We start from the raw sequence: 21,031 nt of genomic DNA on the forward strand, positions 1-21,031 counted from the left end.
ACCTCCACTCTGTTCCTGCTGCGCTGCTCTAGGGGGAGAGACCCGCCGGCCCAGGGCAGGGGTCGCTTTCGGACTCATGGGTATGTCAGTGATGGCTGGAGGCAGGAAGGGTGGACAAGCTTCTCTCTCACAGCTCTGTCAGTGCCCCTCAATCCTGACCCAGAACCACTTGCCATGCCAGCCCTGGGACACCCTGTCCCCCGCCTCCCAGCTCTGCCAGTGCCCCTCAGTCTTGACCCACAGCCCCCTGCCATGCCAGCCCTGGGATGCCTTGTCCCCTGCCTCCCAGCTCTGCCAGTGCCCCTCAATCCTGACCCAGAACCACCTGCCATGCCAGCCCTGGGACACCCTGTCCCCCGCCTCCCAGCTCTGCCAGTGCCCCTCAATCCTGACCCACAGCCCCCTGCCATACCACCCCTGGGACACCCTGTGTCCCCCAGCTCTGTCAGTGCCCCTCAGTCCTGATCCACAGCCCCCTGCCATACCACCCCTGGGACACCCTGTGCTGCCCCCCTGCTCTGCCAGTGCCCCTCAGTCCTGACCCATAGACCCACAGCCCTCCGCCATACCAGTCCTGGGACACCCTGGGCCCCCCAGCTCTGCCAGTGCCCCTCAATCCTGATCCACAGCCAGGGCTGGTGCAAGGATGTTTCGCGCCCTAGGCGAAACTTCCACCTTGCGCCCCCCCCCTGCCCCCCGCGGCAGCTCCCCAGCCCCCACCTTCCGCCCTGAGGCACCTCCCGCCCCAGCTCATCCCTGCTCCATGCACGAGCACCCCGAGCACGCTGTCGCTGCTTCACTTCTCCCGCCTTCCAGACTTGCAGCACCTAAGCTGACTGGCGCCGCAAGCCTGGGAGGCGGGAGAAGTGAAGCGGCCACGGCGTGCTCGGGGAGGAGGCGGGGCAGGGGTGACCTGGGGTGGGGAGTTCCCCTGCGTGCCGCCCCCCTTACTTGCTGCAGGTGGCCCTCCCCGTGCTCCCCTGCCCCAGCTCCCTCCGCCTAAATGCCAGCAGCGACCGGGCTGGCTGAAGATCCGGCCGCCGTGGTCGCTGCCAAAAAAAATGGCGCCCCCCAAATGCCAGCGCCCTAGGCGACCGCCTAAGTCGCCTAAATGGTTGCACCGGCCCTGTCCACAGCCCTCTGCCATACCAGTCCTGGGACACCCTGGGCCCCCCAGCTCTGTCAGTGCTCCTCAGTCCTGATCCACAGCCCTCTGCCATACCAGTCCTGGGACACCCTGTCCCCCCACAGCTCTGCCAGTGCCCCTCAGTCCTGACCCACAGCCCCCTGCGCTGGGCTCCTGTGATGGCATGTACAATAAGGTGTCCATTTTTTTCAAATTTAAAACCAGGACATTTAAAATTGGTCGATTTTGGCGGGCTCTGTGTGATGACGTCATCATTGAGTTCCCACGGTCAGGCTGTATGTAATGCGCGGGAGTATTATCGAAGAGTCGCCGTGGCCACAATATAGTGAGAGTGCGTGTGCTGAATGCCGAGTATTGCCGAGATCCAACAATGAGAACCGTCGTGTAAAATAAAACTAAAACTAGGATAAATTAATAAAATTGATTTAGGCTGGTTTATCAAGGATTGATTTGATGTACTCAATCTTTTGATAACTTAATAATTTTTGATTTTGTAGTCCTAAACTGTACTGGTTACATCTCACGACTAACCAGACCAATGTTCAAAAAACCAGTACTGTACTGGTAAAACCAGTATGTATGGTCACTTTAAGAAGTCTGCACTGGATAAGAAGGGGTTAAGTGGTGGGCCTAGGTGGAGGCACCTGCAAAGCCTGCCCAGCTGGAGGCAAGGTATAAAAGGGAGATAGAGGGGCAGGGGCAGACCCTGGGCCTGGGGGAATGTTACCAATACAGCCCTGACCAAGGCTGCAAAGCAGAGACTGGAGAGACCCAGTGAGCAGGTCAGGAACTGTGAGGTCCTTTAACTTCCTCTGGGGACAGGGACTGTGAGTAGGAAGTGACCTGGAGGGGGGCTACTTAGCACCCCAAAGTGCAGAGCCTGGCTGCCCACCATAGGGCCCTGTATGGGAGCCTGGGGGAAAGGGTGGGCCTGGGGTGTCCCACCCACTCCAAAATATGGCACCCCCAGGAGCCTTCTCCTTGGGGGAGACTCCAACTGGGGGAGCCCAGAGCCCAAGTCCCTGAAGCCGGGGGGAAAGCCCTGAAGTCTGTGGGTGCTGGAAGACTCCTGTGACTGGTGTCTCTTTGGGGACCGCCCTGGAAGGAGTGGCTTGGTTTGTATGACCCAGAGGGGGTGAGCCACAGAAAAGGGCCTGCCCCCTGGGGACAGAGTTGTAACTGACAAAGGGATGTTGGGGAGGGGGACAGCCTGCTGCAGCCCTGCTTGAGTGCCAGGCAGCCCTGGGGGTGAGCGTCTCTCTTCTCCCACCCCTGGACCTTCTGCAGGCGCAGCTATGCCAGGGCCTGGCCTGAGCAGAGGCTGCTGCTTGCTTTGGCAAGCTGCCCACCCTGGCAGATGGGAATCCAGGGCCCTCTGCAATTGGCAAACCTGTGGCCCCAAAGCTGAGGCTCTGGTGGCTGATCTGAGCATAGATGGGTGGGGATAGTGGGGGGCTGTGATTCACCCAGCCTGGCAGTGGGTCCCTACCTGGATGTCCCTCCCCAAGGGGAGCCGCTAGCCGCCCCCAGCTCCTCGTACAGCTCCACCCGGTCAAAGAGGCACCACCTCGTGCCTTCCAGGCTGAGCGACTCGATCTTCAGCTGGATGGCCAGCCCGTCCTCCACCTGGATGCGCCAGATGCACAGGATGTTGGGTGGGTAGGGGGCAGGGTACCTGGGGGAGCTGAGGGAGCCCTCAGGGCCCTGCAGGGTCCCCCCACAGGCTGCACAGGGAGACAAGACACATTGGAGAGGGACAGTTACATAGGCTGAGTTAAGAAGGGGTTATCTCCCCATATCACCCTGGGGAGGGGAAGCTGTGGGATGGGGGCCCCCCTTCATGCCCCCAGCCCAGGAGTGGGGGAAGCTGTGGGGTAGGGGACCCTCTGTGCCCCCACCCGTGGGGCTCAATGCTTACCCTGGTCAGGGATGGGGATCCCCTCTGCTCTTAGCCACTCTCCCCACTGCTCCGCCTGACTGGGATTAACATGGGGCTAGTCAGGGAGGTGAGGAGGGCTGTGCTCTCCCCATACAATGGGGTCTTGGTTTGGGGTCTGATGCCCTCCTAGGCTCAGTAGGGTGGGGGGTAGATCCCCTGGCCTGGGGAGAGGCTCTGTGCGAGCCCCCAGGTACTCACAGGGCTCGGGTGTAGTGGCTGGGGGTGGCGCTCTCGGTGGCTCGGTGGCCATGGGCTCGGCTGTGCCAGCAGGTGCCGTGATGGTGGCGGCGTGGTGGTGGGTGGATGCAGTCGCAGAGGAGGGTCCGGCCGGGTGTGAGGACTGCAGCTCTGCTTCCACAGGGAGAGCCAGGAGCAGGGTCAGGTAGTGGAATGGGGGTGTCTGGGCAGGGATCAGATGCTTGGGGGGGAGTCCCAGGCTGCAGCTGTCCCCTCTGTTTGGCGCCCCAGATCTCCCCAACCCACCCATCCACGTGGGGGTGTGGGATAGGAGCTAGGCATTTGGGGGCTGGGGGGATCTATTCCCACCACCCCAACCTCAGTGGATTTCAGGCCATCAGTGATTCCAGCTGGAGGGCAGAGGGGGTGGGGCCAGGGTCTTGATGGGGGTAGCAGGAGCTAACCCTTAGTCCAGCCCCCAGGCGTGTGCTCTCAGCCCCACTCACTGCCCCCCTGACCCTGGGGCTTTGCTGGTGTGTAAGGCTGGAGCTGGGTCATGCTGCCCCCCCCACCCCTGCTCCCAGCTGCTGTCTGCCCCCCATGCCCCAGCGGCCCCTGCCCAGGTACTCACGGGAGATGATGATCCCCAGCAGCAAGGCGAGGAGCAGCAAGAGCAAGGCGCTCATCAGCGCTACACACAGCCAGGAGAAGGTGCAGTCGGGCCTGTGTTTCCTGCCCACCCTGCTCCAGAGCTGTTGGCCTGCGGGGCGAGCTGTGTGCACAGCGAGGGGTCACTGGTGAGCATGGCTGGGGTGGGGGGGGCTCCTTCCCAGAGCCCTGGGGGAGAGGTCTGTGAGGCACCCAGTCCTGCCAGTGCTAAGGGCAGGGGGACAGGACTCCCAAGGCTGGAAGAACTGGGGAGGTGACCCTATGGGGTACACATGGCTCTGGGTATGAGCACAGGACCCCTGCAGCTAAGGGAGCAAGGCTTCCCCCTCTCCAGTGTCTTGGGATACCCCATATCCTGGACCAGGCAGCCAGTGGGTGCTGCGTTGGGTGGGACCTGTGGGTCACTGCTCACCCTCTCGTGCTTGCGGGTTTACAAAGTGCAGCTGGAGGGCACTGGAACAAGCTGCTGTGGGGCACAGGACCAGCTCCTTGGGGTACTGAAAGTACAGGGTGCCTCAGCTTGAAGGCACTGGTGTGTCCGTGGCGGCCACCTGCCAGTCAGTACTGTGCACATGACCCCCTTGGGGAGGACCCGAGGGTCTGCTGGGCCCATCTCCCCCAGGCAAAGGGGGCTCCCCTGCCTCTCCTCCCTGCTTCCCTCAGGGGCTGGTACCAAGGCCATCCCAGGGGGATCCAGCGCTGGTCCCGTTCTCCCGCTCTGTCTGGTGGGGGGTTGGGGGTGCGCAGCCAGCCCCCTCGCTCTCGGGCTCGAAGATGGGATTGCAAAACTCCGTCTGCAAGACACAGAGCAGGTGGCCAAGGGGTTGGTGTGGCCGTGGTGGTGGGGTGGGGCATATGGGTCAGAAGTGCAGTATGGGGCTGCAGGGAAGTGAACAGCGCTTTGTGGTGGCTGGGGGAGAACATGGGGCAGGCTGGTCTGTTTGTTAATGGGAGTCAGTGCCCTGCTGGGGGGTGCGCAAGGGGGCCAGCCCTGGGTGCTGGGAACAGGCACAGGTGGCAGGAGGGGTCAGTGCTGGGGAGCTGAAACAGGAGCGATGGTGGGAGGGGGATGTGATGGGGTGTCCACCCCACACAAGGCAAAGCAGGTTAAATTAGGTCAGTTAATCTCATAGGCTGCTCCAGGAGGAGAGCCAGGGCTCAGTAAAGCTGACTGGGAGATGACCTTCAGGTGCGGTGGTCTAAAGGGCAGAAGCTGAGAGCAGAAGGGGCTGCTGGGGGAGAGAGTGTGGGCAGTAAATCAGGGCTGGGGAGTGCCTAGGAAGGAGTCCAGTGCAATAGTGCTGGGGCCTGGGAGCACGCAGGCAGTGGCTGCTGGGCATAGTGCTCCAGGGCTGGAGCCTGGGGTAGTGGGCAGGCCCGGCTCCCTTCGCTGCTGCTGGCCTGGCTTTGGTGCAGGAGGACTGTCTGGAAGGGCACTGGGACAGTGGATCCAGGAAGGGAGGACAGGATGGGGCTGAGTCACCGAGGAAGCAGCAGGAGCCCTGGAGAGTGAGGTGGGATGCAGCGGGAGCAGCTGTCGGAGTGGGGGAGCGTCAGACCTGAAAGGAGTGAGACCCCAAGCAGGTGCCTCAATGGTGAGTGAATCCCATGATGGGGGTCAGTACCAGGCATTGGGGAAGGGGACTGAGGGTGCCTGGTATTGAGGGTGAGCACATGGCATGGAGGGGTCCAGGCTTGGGAGGTGACCGCCTGGCCCCAGGGGCAGGATGTGGCACCAGCAGCAGGAGCTCTGGGCCAAGTGGGTTCACTGCCAAGACCCCATGTAGCTCCCACCCCAGTGGCACCTGCCACCGCCTGTACCTTACTCTGCTCCAGCCTGTCGGGGCACAGCGTGATTTCAGTGAAGTCCTTCATCGCTGGGGGTGATTCCTGGCAGGATCTGGCTAGAATTGCTCCCCTGGTGCATTCCCTGCCCTCTGGATCTGGTGGGCCCTGGCCCCCTCCCATGGCCCCTCTGCCATTGGCATGGCCGCTCCTAATCACTGCGACAGCGCAAAGCAGATTCCAAGGGCCGTGACTGGGGTTGGATCCTTCACCAGGAACATCCACACAGCTCTCCTGGGGCCCTGGGAGTCTAACCAAGGAAACTCAGCTCTGGGTGAGCTCAGTCTGCCTGCTGTGGGGAATGTAAATGGCCAGGCTGATCCCAAACTTTGGAAGCCAAGGAATGGCTGTACTGGACTCCAGGGGGAGGGGGCTGGGAAAGCAGCTTGGAAGTGAGCATTTTCAAAGCATTAAAAAGCCAGCCCAAGCACCAACCTCTCCTCCTCCTTAATCCAACTCAGCTGAGGATGCTGAGGTCAAGTCCCTTGGCATGGCAAACAGGAGTCTTAAAGGCACAGCACTGTTGAGCTGACTCAGTTGCATTGGTGCTCCCCAGGAGCTGAGACCCTAGTGGCTCATGCAGCCAGATCTGGGCTCCACAGAGGGGTCCCCCATCAAGTGGGTGAGATGACCTGCCTTGCTTCCCCTGCGCTGTGTAGTGGTGCTGAGGGTTGGTAAGCAGCTGTCGTGTTCCACCCCAGAAGTGGCTACACTGTGGTGGTGGAAAGCACCCCTGTATTCACACTCTACGTGCCACTGCACAAAATAGGTCTTGTGAGGGATCATTTGAAAACTAATAACTTAATGTAAAGTTATGAAATCCCCCCTCTACAATGGGACATTTTCAAAATGCCACAGCCCTGCCTAGGCAAAGGTGTTAGTGATCTGTCCTGAAGAAGGGAATGTGTTTACTTGTGTGCAAATTGAGGGAAGCAGGGTCCTCAAAACAGGGGGAGGAGATGGCAGGAAACAAAACCATTTTCCCTCCTTGTTGGCTGAACTGTAAGGAGCATGAAGCCTCTTTTCCCACCAGACTCCATGTTGCCTTCCTTACAGCTTGCATAAACTTTGCTTTGAGGGTAACCTTCAGCAAGACCCACTCCTAAGGTGCCCTGGGCTATAAAAGGACAGAGAACCCCAAGTGATCTCTTTTGCCTAAGACCAAGGCACCTGCACCTTTGGGCCTCTGGGAGGGAGCCTGACCCAGGAGAGGGACAGTCTCCATCTTGCTGGAAGGCTGGGGGTGAGACCATCTCAAAACAAGCTTTGAACCAAAACTTGTTAGACTTTCAGATGTGTGTTCACTCTTCTTTGCTTATAGCTAATTTCACCTCTTACACCTGAATTCACGTAATCCTACCTTTTTTGTTTGGTTTTTAGTCGAAAACAATCCAGTGCTGTGTGTAAACCCAACTGTTTGTTTAATGTCAATTAAAGCAACAAACTGAATGTTGACTTTTTACAGGGGCAATAAACGTGAAGATCTGAACTAGCCAGGAGAGGGCTGGGCTGGGCAGTGCAGAACACATGTCTTTGGGGGACTGGGAGTGTGGTGGGGTCACCCTGAGAGTAGTAACCAAGGCTGCTGAAAGCCAGTGTGGCCAGACCAGGACACTTGTGGTGTGACTAGGAGTTGGGTTGGGAGTGGCAGGTTGGGAGTTACAGCAGCAGAGCTGTGAGGCACTCAGGGTTACAGGGCAAGTGGTGACCCAGTCCCTCACTGGTTTGGGCTGCACCCCAGAATGTGACAGTAAGTTAGGCTTATGTAGCACCTTCCTTAGGAGCATCTCCGAGCCCCTGGCTTGCATTGCTTTATGAAGCCTCTGCCATTCTTGAGATGTACAGAGCAGTGCCTATGGAGTTTTGTCATTTTATTTAGCCACGGTGTGCCTCAGTTTCCCCTTTATTTTGCATGGTTACTGGGGTTGGGGGAAGACTGTTGTGTCTCAGGGCAGGCTAAGAGACGTAAGCATGGTTGATGCCCAGCTGTCAGAATCTGAATGGGTCCTTAAAGGACTGGCAGAGGCTGACCCCCTATCGATGGAGAATCTGAGAGGACAGTGGCAAACGCCGTCACCAGGACGTGGACACGTAGCAACAATGCCCCAGAGGGAGATGATTTCCCCACCTCTCTGCAGGGAAGCTGAGCAGAATCCCCCAGCTCCGGAACCAAGGACTAGGAAGGTGTGAAGGAGGGAGAATAAGTCTGCTGGAAGGCATCTGGGTGCTCACCAGGGATCTGAGGAAGGAGATGACAGCGCTTGGAAAAGAGGGTTCACTGCAGCTTGCCTGCACTCTGGGCTAACCTGAAGGACCTTGGAGACAGCGCTAACCTAAGGACTTGCTGTGCTGTGTTCCAGTTGACTAATAAACCTACTGTTTTGACAATGCTACTTGAGTCATTGCAAAGGTGGGGTGAGGGGTCTCCAGGTCTATCCAGGAGCATCTCTCAGTTGGACTGGCTGAACAGTGCTCTCGCTGTGAGGCAGGAGTGCTGGTGCCCCAGAGATTGTTGAAGGAGGGGATGAGGCTGCATGACCTATGCTTTGCAGGAAAAGTGAGACCCTTTGGTGGTCTGTCCCCCAAAGGGGTTCCACCTAGAGACTGTTCCAAAGCAGGGGGGTGGAGCACAGATCCTGTGGAACTGTCAGTAGGTCAATGCTATTATCCCTGCATTGCAGAGGGGAAACTGAGGCATATAAGAAAGTGTTAGCCCCTGCTAAGAACCAAGATAGTTTAACTCTCCTAGGAAACACATAGCTCCAAAGGCACTTTTGAAAATGGGACATTGGCTCCTAAGTCACTTGCATGCTTTTGAAAATGATTTTCCTAGTGGCCATCACTGGGGCATCTGTGCACCTGCTTTGCTCAAGGTAATTCAGCCAGTTGGTGTCCAAGCCAGGAGTAGAACCCAGCAGTCCCAGATCCTAGCCCTCCTCAGTTGCACTGGTGTTAGTGGGTGGGAATTCAAGTCTGCCTCTTTTTATGCTTGTCAGTGATGGGTGCTGCCTGGAACCCAGCTGCAGGGTCAAGGGTGTCCTATGACAGAGTGCCTGGGTAGAGAGATGGACCTGGGGCCTTCTCCCATGGTCTTGAGTCCCTCCCAAGACATGATCCTAGCCCTCAAGCTGCTCGTTTGCTCCCCTGGACAGAGGCCCCCTTAAATCCCCAGCAATGGCCCAACCTGTGGCCTGGAGGCAGCAGGGCTGTCACTGTCTCAGGGGGTCTCGGCCTGCACTTCAGTGGGTTCGTTAGGGGTGAATGTTGGGCCTGGTTCCCCAGCCTGACAGCAGCTGCAGGGCTGGAAGCTGCTGGTGCATGTTCTCTTGCTCCCTCCAGGGGTGAGGGGAACTCTGTGTCCAGGCCTCGGCCTGTCCCCTGCACCTGCTTGCTGTGGTGGCAGTTCCTGTCTATAAAGCTACCGTAGCCCCCCAACTAAGGGCATTACGGATGCCACCGATGTCACACGGGCCTGCACGGAGGCTAATTCCCTTGGCTGGGTTTACAGTTGGCTGGGCTGGGCGCAGCGTTTCCCTAGTGCCTGGCGCCAGGACCCAGGCAGTCACATTCCTGCAGCCCCTCAAGGCGAAGCTGTTTCTCAGTTACTAAGCAGTGGAGAAAAGGCTCATTGTTCAGGAGCTTTGGGGAGAGCTGAGCTGAAGGGGGAGCGTCCGGTACTTCGGCTCCCAAGCCTGGGGCGTGTTAATGGGTGGCAAGGGGGAGGGGGGTCACAGTGAAGGGCTTTGCCATGGGCCTGGCTCTCTGCTTCCCGAGCCAGCCCTGCAGGGGCCAGGGGTGTCCTAGCTCCCATTCTGTCTCATGCTGCCCAAGCAGGGTCCGGGGTGCTGCAGGAGAAAGGTGCTGCCTGCATCGGGCCCGGCTTAAACGTTGGTCCCAGCTTGGTGGGGGCCCCGCTGTCCTGCTCTGGGGGGCAATGGGAATCTCACAAGCCCTCTGGGCAGCCAAGAGCTCCGTCTCTGCACAGAGCATGGCTTTAGGTAGCCCCCTGGGAACAGGGAGTAGCCAGTGGCAGCAGGAACCTCCTAGCTGGCTGGGCTAACCTGGCTCTGCAGCAGGTTCCCTCAGCTCGTGCCTTGGAGCTGCAGCCTTGGTGTGGGATGAGGGCGGCCAGGCCTGCGGCGTGGGTCTGGGGGGCGCACAGCAAGGCAAAGCGCTGGGGGTGGTGGTCAAGCTCAAATTTATTCCTGTACAAGCGTCGCTTGTACTTGACACTCATGTGCTCCCCCCATCTTGCTTACACAGTAAACAAGCCATAGGCAAAACAGCAACACAGCCCTGCTCGGCCTCCCCCCAGCTGCAGGCTGGGCTGCTCCCAGAGCCAGAGAGCCTGCCCCTTCCCCTGCAGCAGGCGCTCCCAGCCCCCGCCATGTCGAAAGGGGCACTGGCTGAGCAGGGGGGGAAAATGTCCCTTTCAGTCTTAGTGTCAGTCCTCCGAGAGCTGTTCCAGGGGCAGGGTGCAAGGTGGGGGTGAGGGGAGCAGGGGCCTCAGCAAAGTGGCCAGGATACCCCCCGCGCTGCTGTGCCAAGAACAGGCAAGTGGCACCATTCAACATGCCGGTTGGGGTATCTCCGAGCGTGCCTGGGGGCTGCTCGCCTCTAGGGGCTGGTGGGGTTCCCCGCCCTGCAGCCAGATGCTCTGAAGGTGGCTGGGGGGAAGAGGAGGAAGAGAATAAATTAGAGAAAACAATAAAAAGACCATGGAGATTCCCCGGCCTGTCCAGAGCAAGGCCAGTGAGGCTGGCTTCATGCCTCTGTGGGAGGGAGAGGCTGCTGCTCACCATCCCCAGGTGCACAAAGACCACCCCCCAAGCTGGCTCCCAGAAAGCTGCAGGCAGCCCCCTATGGCAGAGGCTGGGCATGCCACAGAGGATTATGGGAACCTTAGTTCAGCTCACTGCTCCCAGAAGGTTTTAAGGCACGGTTGTATAGCTGGCCGGTAAACCCACCCGAAGCGAGTCTCTCCCCCATCCCTGCTGCTCCTAGCAAGGAGGGCCCCTAAACGGGTGTGGGCACTGTGACGGAGAAAAGTCAATTACAAATGATCTCAAGAATGTCCCCCAAAGTGATGAGCGGTAGAACAGTCACTCTGGGACCTGTCCTGGGATCTGTGTGCACTGCCAGGCGTCATCCATGCAAACCCAGTCATAGGCGGGCCAGGGAGTTTCAAATCAATAATTCACTGCCACGACTGCGCCATGGGCAGAGCCGCCAGCCAAGCTGCCACAGGCTATTGGAGAAGGGCGGTGGGCTGTTAGTCTGGTTCGGAGGAGCAGCCCCCGGCTGCAGGGAGCAGGGTAGGGCTGGGCCGGAGAGCAGGCACGGTGTTTTCATAGTGCAATTCCAGGCGGGGTTCCCAAGCAGCAGGCTCCAAATGGTGTGATTGCACCAGGACGAGACGGAGGCACTCCTGGGTCCCCAAACCCCACTCGTCTCTGCCCCAGGGTGGCTGCTTGGAGTTAACGGGACAGGCAGGCTCCTGTGCCCCATGGCATTTATTACACACCAAAGAAAAGAGCAAAACAAGCTAAGAATCCAACCCCTGCCCCTAACAGGAATCGTCTGAGCTGTCCAGCCCCCTCTGTGCCGGTATCCTCGCCGCTGTCTGTGCCGCCGATTGGCCTCGGGCTCCGCTTGTCTTCAGCCTCAGCCGCAATGGGCCCCCGGGCAGGAGAAATCTATCCCCCTGGCCAGGGTGCCGGCCCCGTTTTAGGGGTGGTTTCTCTTGCGTCTTGTGTTGTTTTTTAAAAAACGAACTGATTAATAGAAATCCCCGCCATAGTCGTGGCTGTCCTGGGTCTCCCCGTCTCGGCGTGGCCGTGCCAGGCTCCCGGGGGGCCGAGCGGGGGGGCAGGAGCTACATGCGGGAAGACGGGCTGGCCAGCTCGTAGAAGAGCAGGTAGGCGTCGCTGCTGCGCACGTGGCTCGAGGACATCGGGGTGACGCTGCAGGGAGAGAGCGAGGGTCACAGCACGGGAAGGGAAGTGTGGACACAGGAGCCGGGGGGCTGTAGAGGAGGAGCCCCCCTAACACCCCACATCCACAGATCTCCCCCCACAACACCCAGAGCCTTTGCAGCCCCCAGTCACCCCACATCCACAGATCTCCCCCCAACACCCAGAGTCCATGCAGCCCCCAGTCACCCCACATCCACAGATCTCCCCCCAACACCCAGAGTCCATGCAGCCCCCAGTCACCCCACATCTACAGAGCTACCCCCACAACTTCCCTAGCCTGTGCAGTCCCCAGTCACCCCACATCTACAGCTCTCCCCCGACAACACTCACTGTCCATGCAGCCCCCAGTCACCTCAATCCACAGAGCTACCCCCACAACACTCATTGCCCGTGCAGCCCCCAGTCACCCCACAGCTACAGATCTCCCCCAACACCCACTGCCGATGCGGCCCCCCCAGTTACCCCACTGTGACGTTGCACTCCATGTGATTTTATGAAAATATGCTGATGAGTGTGAATATAATGTAACTGGAATATGCTTCATGCAAAAGGTCTCTTGTAAGGTATCATTACAAAGCTTATAATCTACTGAGTGTGTTCATCCTATTTGTGTGAATGTATCATTCTTGTATCTGAAATTAGGATTATAAAATATAACTCAGAGGTCCTACTGTAGTTATGCAAAGTGTGAGCCATTAATGGTGGTTTAGAATCTTGATGGCTCCCATCAGCTAGGGCAGGGGTTCTCAAACTGGGGGTCGGGACCCCTCGGGGGGTTGCGAGGTTATTACATGGGGGGTCGCGAGCTGTCAGCCTCCACCCCAAGCCCCGTTTTGCCTCCAGCATTTATAATGGTGTTAAATATATAAAAAAGTGTTTTTAATGTATAAGGGGGCTCGCACTCAGAGGCTTGCTGTGTGAAAGGGGTCACCAGTACCAAAGTCTGAGAACCCCTGAACTAGGACAATTGACTGCAGATGGCTCTGTTTACTTGCAAGGCTTCCTGTGAGTCAGGCCGGGGAGAATGAAGGCTTGGGGGGGTCTCACAGGACATGTGACCATGTCACCTGGTACTGGAATCTATCTTAAACCTGGGGCTTTTCCATTTAGAAGGAGGGGTGGGAACCCAGAGAGACAAAAGATTCCCACCTTGTGCCAAAGCTATATAAGGGGGTGGAACCACAACAAAGGGGGCTGCAGTCATGAGAAATCCCCTAGTTAGGGGAAAGGATTGGGCCCAGACTAGGAAAGAGTCTAGTCCAGGGGTAGGCAACCTAGGGCACGTGTGCCGAAGGCGGCACGTGAGCTGATTTTCAGTGGCACTCTCACTGCCCGGGTCCTGGCCACCGGTCCGGGGGGCTCTGCATTTTAATTTCATTTTAAATGAAGCTTCTTAAACATTTTAAAAACCTTATTTACTTTACATACAACAATAGTTTAGTTCTATATTATAGACTTATAGAAAGAGACCTTCTAAAAACATTAACATGTATTACTGGCACGCAAAACCTTAAATTAGAGTGAATGAATGAAGACTCGGCACAGCACTTCCGAAAGGTTGCCGACCCCTGGTCTAGTCTGTGAAAGCAGCTTATTGGAACATCCCTGGGGGTGAGGTTTCATCTGTAATCAGTTTCTTACAGTTTTAGGTTAGACTTGTGTGTTTTGCTTTATTTTGCTTGGTAACTTACTTTATTGTCTGTTATTACTGGGAACCACTTAAATCCTACTTGTTATACTTAATAAAATCACTTTTGTTTATTAATTGACCCAGAGTAAGCCACTAATTCCTGGGGGAGCAGACAGCTGTGCATATCTCTCTATCAGTGTTATAGAGGGTGGACAATGTATGAGTTTACCCTTTTATATCTTTTATACAGAATAAAACGGATTTATCTGGGGTTTGGACCCCATTGGGAACTGGGCATCTGGGTGCTGGAGACAGGAGCACTGCTTAAGCTGTTTTCAGTTAAGTCTGCAGCTTTTGGGAGATGTGGTTCAGACTTGGGTCTGTGTTTGCAGCAGGCACTGGAGTCCTAGGCTGGCAGGGAAAACAGACTCAGAGGTGGTCTCAGCACATCAGGTGGCAGTCCCAAGGGGGGTTCTGTGACCCAACCCGTCCCAGTGGTGTAGTCGAGCAGGATCTCTGCATAGTTGATTGCTTTGAAATGCTGGTAGTGATTTTAAGTGTACTGGCTGGAGAACAGGCAAAGTGGTAACCCGTGTGTTATTTTCTGTTTGCTTATTTCGGGTAAGGGAAAAAGGGACAGAATAGGAAGCAAAACAAATAAGAGTGAAGACCCGAAGAGCTAGACCTGCACAAGCTGCAAATTGCCCAGAAAGGCTGAACACTGGGCACTGGGAGAACGGGCTCGGAGGTAGTCTCAGCACATCAGGTGCAGTCCCACGGGAGTCCCTGTGACCGAATCCGTGACACCCAAATCTACAGCTCTCTACAGCACTTATTGCCCATGCAGCCTCCAGTCACCCCACATCCACATAGCTACCCTCACAGCTCTCCTAGCCTGTGCAGCCCTCAGTCACCCCACATCTACTGCTACCCCCACAGCTCCCCTAGCCTATGCAGCCCCCAGTCACCCCACATCCACATAGCTACCCTCACAGCTCTCCTAGCCTGTGCAGCCCTCAGTCACCCCACATCCACATAGCTACCCCCACAGCTCTCCTAGCCTGTGCAGCCCCCAGTCACCCCACATCCACAGAGCTACCCCCACAACTCTCCTAGCCTATGCAGCCCCCCGTCACCCCACATCCACATAGCTACCCCCACAGCTCCCCTAACCTGTGCAGCCCCCAGTCACCCCACATCCACAGAGCTACCCCCACAGCTCCCCTAGCCTGTGCAGCCCTCAGTCACCCCACATCTACAGCTCCCCCCACAGCTCCCCATACCTGTGCAGCCCCCAGTCACCCCACATCTACTGCTACCCCCACAGCTCCCCATACCTGTGCAGCCCCCAGTCACCCCACATCTACTGCTACCCCCACAGCTCCCCATACCTGTGCAGCCCCAGTCACCCCACATCCACAGAGCTACCCCCACAGCTCCCCTAACCTGTGCAGCCCCCAGTCACCCCACATCCACATAGCTACCCCACAGCTCCCCTAACCTGTGCAGCCCCCAGTCACCCCCCCTCTACTGCTCCCCCCCCAGCTCCCCTAACCTGTGCAGCCCCCAGTCACCCCACATCTACTGCTACCCCCACAGCTCCCCTAACCTGTGCAGCCCCCAGTCACCCCACATCCACAGAGCTACCCCCACAACTCTCCTAGCCTGTGCAGCCCCCAGTCACCCCACATCTACAGCTCCCCCCACAGCTCCCCATACCTGTGCAGCCCCCAGTCACCCCACATCCACAGAGCTACCCCCACAGCTCCCCTAACCTGTGCAGCCCCCCGTCACCCCACATCCACAGAGCTACCCCCAACTCCCCTACCCTGTGCAGCCCCAGTCACCCCACATCCACAGAGCTACCCCCACAGCTCCCCTAACCTGTGCAGCCCCCAGTCACCCCACCTCTACAGAGCTACCCCCACAGCTCCCCTAACCTGTGCAGCCCCCAGTCACCCCACATCCACAGAGCTACCCCCACAGCTCCCCTAACCTGTGCAGCCCCCAGTCACCCCACATCTACAGCTACCCCACAGCTCCCCTAACCTGTGCAGCCCCCAGTCACCCCACCTCTACTGCTACCCCCACAGCTCCCCTAACCTGTGCAGCCCCCAGTCACCCCACATCCACAGAGCTACCCCCACAACTCTCCTAGCCTGTGCAGCCCTCAGTCACCCCACATCCACAGAGCTACCCCCACAGCTCTCCTAGCCTGTGCAGCCCCAGTCACCCCACATCCACAGAGCTACCCCCACAGCTCTCCTAGCCTGTGCAGCCCCCAGTCATCCCACATCTACAGCTCCCCCCACAGCTCCCCTAACCTGTGCAGCCCCTGTCACCCCACATCTACAGCTCCCCCCACAGCTCCCCTAACCTGTGCAGCCCCTGTCACCCCACATCTACAGCTCTCCCCCCACAACACTCAGAGCCTGTGCAGCCCCCAGTCACCCCACATCTAGAGCTACCCCCACAGCTCCCCTAACCTGTGCAGCCCCCAGTCACCCCACATCCACAGAGCTACCCCCACAGCTCCCCTAACCTGTGCAGCCCCCAGTCACCCCACATCCACAGAGCTACCCCCACAGCTCCCCTAACCTGTGCAGCCCCCGTCACCCCACATCCACATAGCTACCCCCACAGCTCCCCTAACCTGTGCAGCCCCCAGTCACCCCACATCTAGAGCTACTCCCACAGCTCCCCTATCCAGTGCAGCCCCCAGTCACCCCACATCCACAGAGCTACCCCCACAGCTCCCCTAACCTGTGCAGCCCCCAGTCACCCCACATCCACAGAGCTACCCCCACAACACCCAGAGCCTGTGCAGCCCCTGGTCATCCCACATCTATAGAGATACCCCCACAACCCCACTAGCCCATACAGCCCCCAGTCACCTCAATCCACAGAGCTACCCCCACAATACCCAGAGCCCATGCAGCCCTCAGTCACCCCCCATCTACAGAGCTCCCCCCAGAATACCCATTGACTGTGCAGTCCCCAGTCACCTCAATCCACAGAGCTGCCCCCCACATCAGCCCACAATACCCATCCACCACCTCACATGCCCGTACAGAGCCCATGCCACATGGGAAGTGGGCCGGGTGCCTGGGATGCCAAGTGCAAGCCTTACCGGGAGTCGTTGAAAGTGTGCCACTCGCCAGACACGGGGCTTTTGCAGTAGGCTGTGTAGTGCCCCCCCATGGTGGTCCCGGAGTGATTTGACACGGCGTACAGGTTGTAAATGGCATGGTCTGCAGGGATGGAGCAGAGCAAACCCAGCAATTAGCAAGGGCAGGGTCTAGCAGCGGACCCCTGCTGCTGGAATCCCCTTCTGGGCAGGTACTGGGCCCTTGGACTTCCACTAGCAAGGTAGAAAGAGCAAGACCCCAAGGACTGAGCAGGAGACTGGGAGGGAGCCAGGACTCCGGGGTTCTATTCTCAGCTTGGGGAAGGAGTGTGGTCTTGAGTGAGCCGGTGATTGGGGGAGCCAGGACTGCGCAGTTCCATTCTTAGCTCTGCCACTGGCTTAGTGCGTGTCACTGCCTCGCCCTGTGCCTCAGTTTCCCCACCTGAAATACAAGGCTAATGATACGGACCAGTCCCTCGGGGGCTGGGGAATTCATCCATCGCTGCCTGGTTCCTTCGCGGGTGTGGGGCAGAGGGGTGCAGCAAGGCACAGAGCATGCCACGCAGCCTCTGCTGGGGCAGGGCATCGTCCTGGGGAGACAGAACGTACCCACGCCCTGTCTGGGGGATGAGTGCACTGGCAACCAAGGACAGGCAGCTAGTGGGGGCAGCTCCCTTGGGGCGGCTGATCAGCCACCAAGCTCCCTGTGCCAGAGCCCGATTTGAGGTGGCTGCAGCACGGGGAAGGGTTCCAGAGCCCGATTTGAGGTGGCTGCAGCACGGGGAAGGGTGCCAGAGCCCGATTTGAGGTGGCTGCAGCACGGGGAAGGGTGCCAGAGCCCGATTTGAGGTGGCTGCAGCACGGGGAAGGGTGCCAGAGCCCGATTTGAGGTGGCTGCAGCACGGGGAAGGGTTCCAGAGCCCAATTTGAGGTGGCTGCAGCACGGGGAAGGGTGCCAGAGCCCGATTTGAGGTGGCTGCAGCACGGGGAAGGGTGCAGGCTGAAGTCTGTTGGGGATTACTGAGCTTGGGTGGCAATCGCTGGCCTGATGAAGCAATTGTCTGGGTAAGTGGGAGGATCTAAGTGAGAGGGAGAGGAAACAGGGGGGAAGCTCAGAGGGGCAGCCTGGGCGGAGGAGAGGTGGCTGTGGGGAAATCTGCTTTGCTGGCAGGCTTGACCTTAGTAAGTGAAGAATAAATCCGTGCAGGAGGGAAGGGTCACGGCCGGGTGTGTGTCTGATCAAGGGACAGGCCAGGCAGTGTGGCACACTGGTTAGCGACAGGGCTGCCCTGTGACACGCCCCTGACGCCCAGTGGGATGGCGTGAGGGATGCTGCCCCAGCTCTGCGCCGTCAGCTACGGGCACGTTGTCTCCCTGTGCCAGCACACCCAGCCCCCGCCTTGCCCCAGGGCACTCACTGCAGCTCTGTGCGGCAAACTCCCGCAGGTCCAGGTCCTTCAGCTGGAAGCTGATGAAGGTGGTGAGCTTGCTGGTTCGTATCCTGGCCTCGGAGAAGCGCTTCAAATCTGGAGGGCGGAGTCAAGGAAAGGGGGCAGAGCCAGGACGGATGGATGGGAGGGAAGAGTGGGAGGAGATGAGCACAGAGCCCTCTGCCCTCTTGGGGATGGGTCCCGGGCTCCCTCTGGTATGTCCCACTCAGCAGAAGCTAGATCTGCTAGTGCCTGGGGGTGGGGGGTTACTCCCACCCATATCCCTTTGCCCCAAGACTCCCCCGCCCCATGCTGCCCAGGTGCTGGGATCTCTGCTGCAGGGAGCCTGATGGATACGAAGCACCAGGATCTTTGGGAACCTCTGGATGCTGAACTTCTTTGTGCACCTCGTCCTGGTTTTGCAGCGGCAGCACGTCTGGGGGAGACAAACCAGGGTTAGAGGGGGATCCTGATAGCGTCACCGGGGGGCTGAACCCAGGAGCCCTGGGCCGGGCCCGAGGGTGCCACCCGCAGGGGAACTTCAGCAAATAGACCCACCCTCTAGTGGAAATGGGGCCCTGCTCAAGCAGGTCAAAGTCTGTCCTGGAGCCAAGATGGGTGCCCACCTTGAGGGCAGGCGGCTTCGTTCCCATGGGACTGGGATGCGGGACCAACTGCTACCGCAAAACTGTGATGTGGGCAAATGGCCCAGAGCCATAGGGTGACGGTCTCTGTACTTGGTCCCTAAACAGCAGTCTGCCTGTCCGTCTGTCTGTCCATCGCTCCCTCCCACCGACTGCCCACCCAGCCCTCCCTCACCGGCTTCTCGTCTCCATCCAGCACGTCCTCCTTGGTGAAGAGCCGCATGCAGTCCAACAGGGTCACCTCGCTGTAGCTCTTCTGCGGAGAGCAAAGAGCAGGGGTCAGCGCACGCCTGGGCGGGGGAAAGCTGAGCAGCAGGCGGGGGCGCGGGCGTTACCTTGGCGATGGGCAGGGACAGATCCCAGAAGGGGTCGAAGGCCGTGGAGCAGTAGCCGCACTCGCTGCAGGTCAGGGAGCTCTTCAGCTGCCCGACGAAGAGATCTGGGGAGGGGTGGGGACGAGAGGGGGTGAGAGACGCCCAAGGCACTGCATGGCCCAGCCCTCGCCCAGCCAGGCTCTGCCCATCACAGCAATCATGTCTTCTACCGATCTATCCATTTGTGTGCTGGATGTATGGGCTCTCTTGGACCCAGCTCTCTGAGCTGGCTGCCTGCCCGCCCCTCCACAGACACTGCAATTCCTCCACCCGCCTCCACTTCAGTCCCCGGGCCTTGCTACCCTTCCATCCACTCCTGCCCCCATGTCCTCCCCTCCCCGGACCCAGGCACTCACCCCCGATCCGGCTGTCCTCCCTCTCCTGGTATTTCCGCCACATCTGCCTCCCTTTTTCATCGTCGCTGCAGGGGAGAAGGAAGAGACAGAGCACGTGAGAGACGCCCGCCAGGGCCAGCATCCTGCCAAGCCCTGAGCTGCTTTGCAGTCTGCAGGCGGAAGCGTGCTGATTAGGAGGGAGCTGCAGGGAGCATGCTCTGCTCCCTTTACGGTCGCTGGTCCGGGACTGATGCAGATATCCTGGGGTGGGGTTTAGCTGGTGAAAAACACCTCTGGGAACCCTTCCAGGGTTCCAGGCTGGGCTTGAGCCAGCCAGCAGGGAACGTCAGCCCCTGGTGATGATGGATGGATGCTGCTCTGCAGGGGCAGCTCCATAGGGCACCGTGTGAGAGGCACCATTCTGTGCCGCTGCCTACTTACGGCAGGTGGTCCAGGTTGTCCAGGTTGGATCTGGGCCGCACTAGCACCCGGTTCACCTCGCTGTGGAGTCCATCAAGCAGGAAGCGCAGGAATTCCTGAGCGTCCTGCTGGCTGGAGTAGACAAGAGAAGGGTGAGAAACCGCTCCCTGGGCAACACAAGCCGTCCCTACCCCCAACCCATCTAGCCTAGGCCGTGGCAGAGCCTTACTTGTAGCCGACAAAGCGGGGCGCGTATCTCTGGATCTGGGTTTTGAATTCCGAGGGGCTCACTGCTTCGTTGGGGGACGAGGTCCAGAGCAGCTGGATCAGCTTTGCGAACTCTGCCGAGAGAGAGAGCGCGAACGAGAGTTACCCGGGTCTCGCCACTCGTTCCGGCCCAATCCCCCAGGCCCCTGGGGGCGTGTTCAGAACTGTAGCCCCCACTCCAGGCGGCTCTCCTCCGAGTGGGCGCTGTGCAGCTTCTTATTCTGCCAATCTGCTCTCAGCCCATATAGATAACCAGAGCTGCTGAACAGAGGAGCAGCAGGAAGCCTGCTCCGCTCTGCCTGTGAGCCTACACCTACACCTCGGGTATTGGCGGCAGAGCTGGCAAACCCTGGAGGAGGTATCGTCAGCCAGTCAGATTTAAAAAGGGGTCTTATGAATGAGTTAGGGTGGCCCATCAGCTAGAAACGTTTCGTTGCCACATGTTAGGCACGCATCTGGTGGTCATCAGCAGGGTGTTTGTAGCTGGTGGGAGCGGTGCAGTTATTCTATATCACATCATGTTGAAATGTTAACGGGCGTCCAACCTGAAAAAATCATAAAATCACCAAAAAGGCCACAACTCAGAGAAACACAGTCCATTTTTTTTACCAAAATTGGCAGAAAGCTTCTAAATGCAATTGCCTACGAACTCGGTACTCAAAATAGTGCTCTTGTGGAAAGTTTTGGGAATATTTAGCCCCCGGTGATATATTTTATGCATGTTCCTGTACTTGTCTGCCTTGGGTTAAAGCAAAAGTCTGTAGTCACATGACAGGATGAGCTTCTTTGTACCATGTAATACATCAAAATATCTGTCATTATTTGTAGAATGGACTGATTGGAGAAGACTTTCTGTCTGCTCTTTTATATTTTATGAATATTGGCTACTGTGCAATGATTTCTGCACCAGCAACTGATGTTAATACACCGTACACCATAATGAAATATTTTCAGGATATGTTCCACTCTCTGGGCCAAGACTGGACTTATGTTGTGTATGATGAAGCAATCTACTGCAAAGCACAGTTGATTAGGAGGAGGAATCAAACCGA

General features: G+C 58.2%; 2 protein-coding genes across 3 annotated transcripts in view; both read right to left on the minus strand.

The window, feature by feature from the left end:
- LOC123354849 (membrane frizzled-related protein) overlaps positions 1-6,147 on the minus strand; it is a 12,402-nt gene extending 6,255 nt beyond the window's left edge. The window contains exons 1-5 of the mRNA XM_044997199.1: positions 5,754-6,147; positions 4,606-4,726; positions 3,895-4,035; positions 3,285-3,434; positions 2,637-2,871 (exon numbers count right to left, since the gene is read on the minus strand). Of these exons, the coding sequence (XP_044853134.1) occupies positions 2,637-2,871; positions 3,285-3,434; positions 3,895-4,035; positions 4,606-4,726; positions 5,754-5,900 (794 nt within the window). The 5' untranslated portion in view covers positions 5,901-6,147. The remainder of the gene's footprint in view (positions 1-2,636; positions 2,872-3,284; positions 3,435-3,894; positions 4,036-4,605; positions 4,727-5,753) is intronic.
- A 3,854-nt stretch (positions 6,148-10,001) lies between these two features.
- The window catches only part of USP2 (ubiquitin specific peptidase 2), a 74,161-nt gene continuing 63,131 nt past the window's right edge, over positions 10,002-21,031 (minus strand). The window contains exons 4-12 of one of the 2 annotated variants that reach the window (XM_044996927.1): positions 19,942-20,053; positions 19,734-19,844; positions 19,314-19,378; positions 18,919-19,022; positions 18,759-18,839; positions 18,297-18,375; positions 17,928-18,035; positions 16,513-16,633; positions 10,002-11,740 (exon numbers count right to left, since the gene is read on the minus strand). In XM_044996927.1, the coding sequence (XP_044852862.1) occupies positions 11,653-11,740; positions 16,513-16,633; positions 17,928-18,035; positions 18,297-18,375; positions 18,759-18,839; positions 18,919-19,022; positions 19,314-19,378; positions 19,734-19,844; positions 19,942-20,053 (869 nt within the window). In that variant the 3' untranslated portion in view covers positions 10,002-11,652. The remainder of the gene's footprint in view (positions 11,741-16,512; positions 16,634-17,927; positions 18,036-18,296; positions 18,376-18,758; positions 18,840-18,918; positions 19,023-19,313; positions 19,379-19,733; positions 19,845-19,941; positions 20,054-21,031) is intronic. The other variant, XM_044996926.1, reaches the window with a different exon arrangement.

The sequence above is a fragment of the Mauremys mutica genome, chromosome 22, assembly GCF_020497125.1.
Source record: "Mauremys mutica isolate MM-2020 ecotype Southern chromosome 22, ASM2049712v1, whole genome shotgun sequence".
NCBI classification, from domain to species: Eukaryota; Metazoa; Chordata; order Testudines; family Geoemydidae; genus Mauremys; species Mauremys mutica.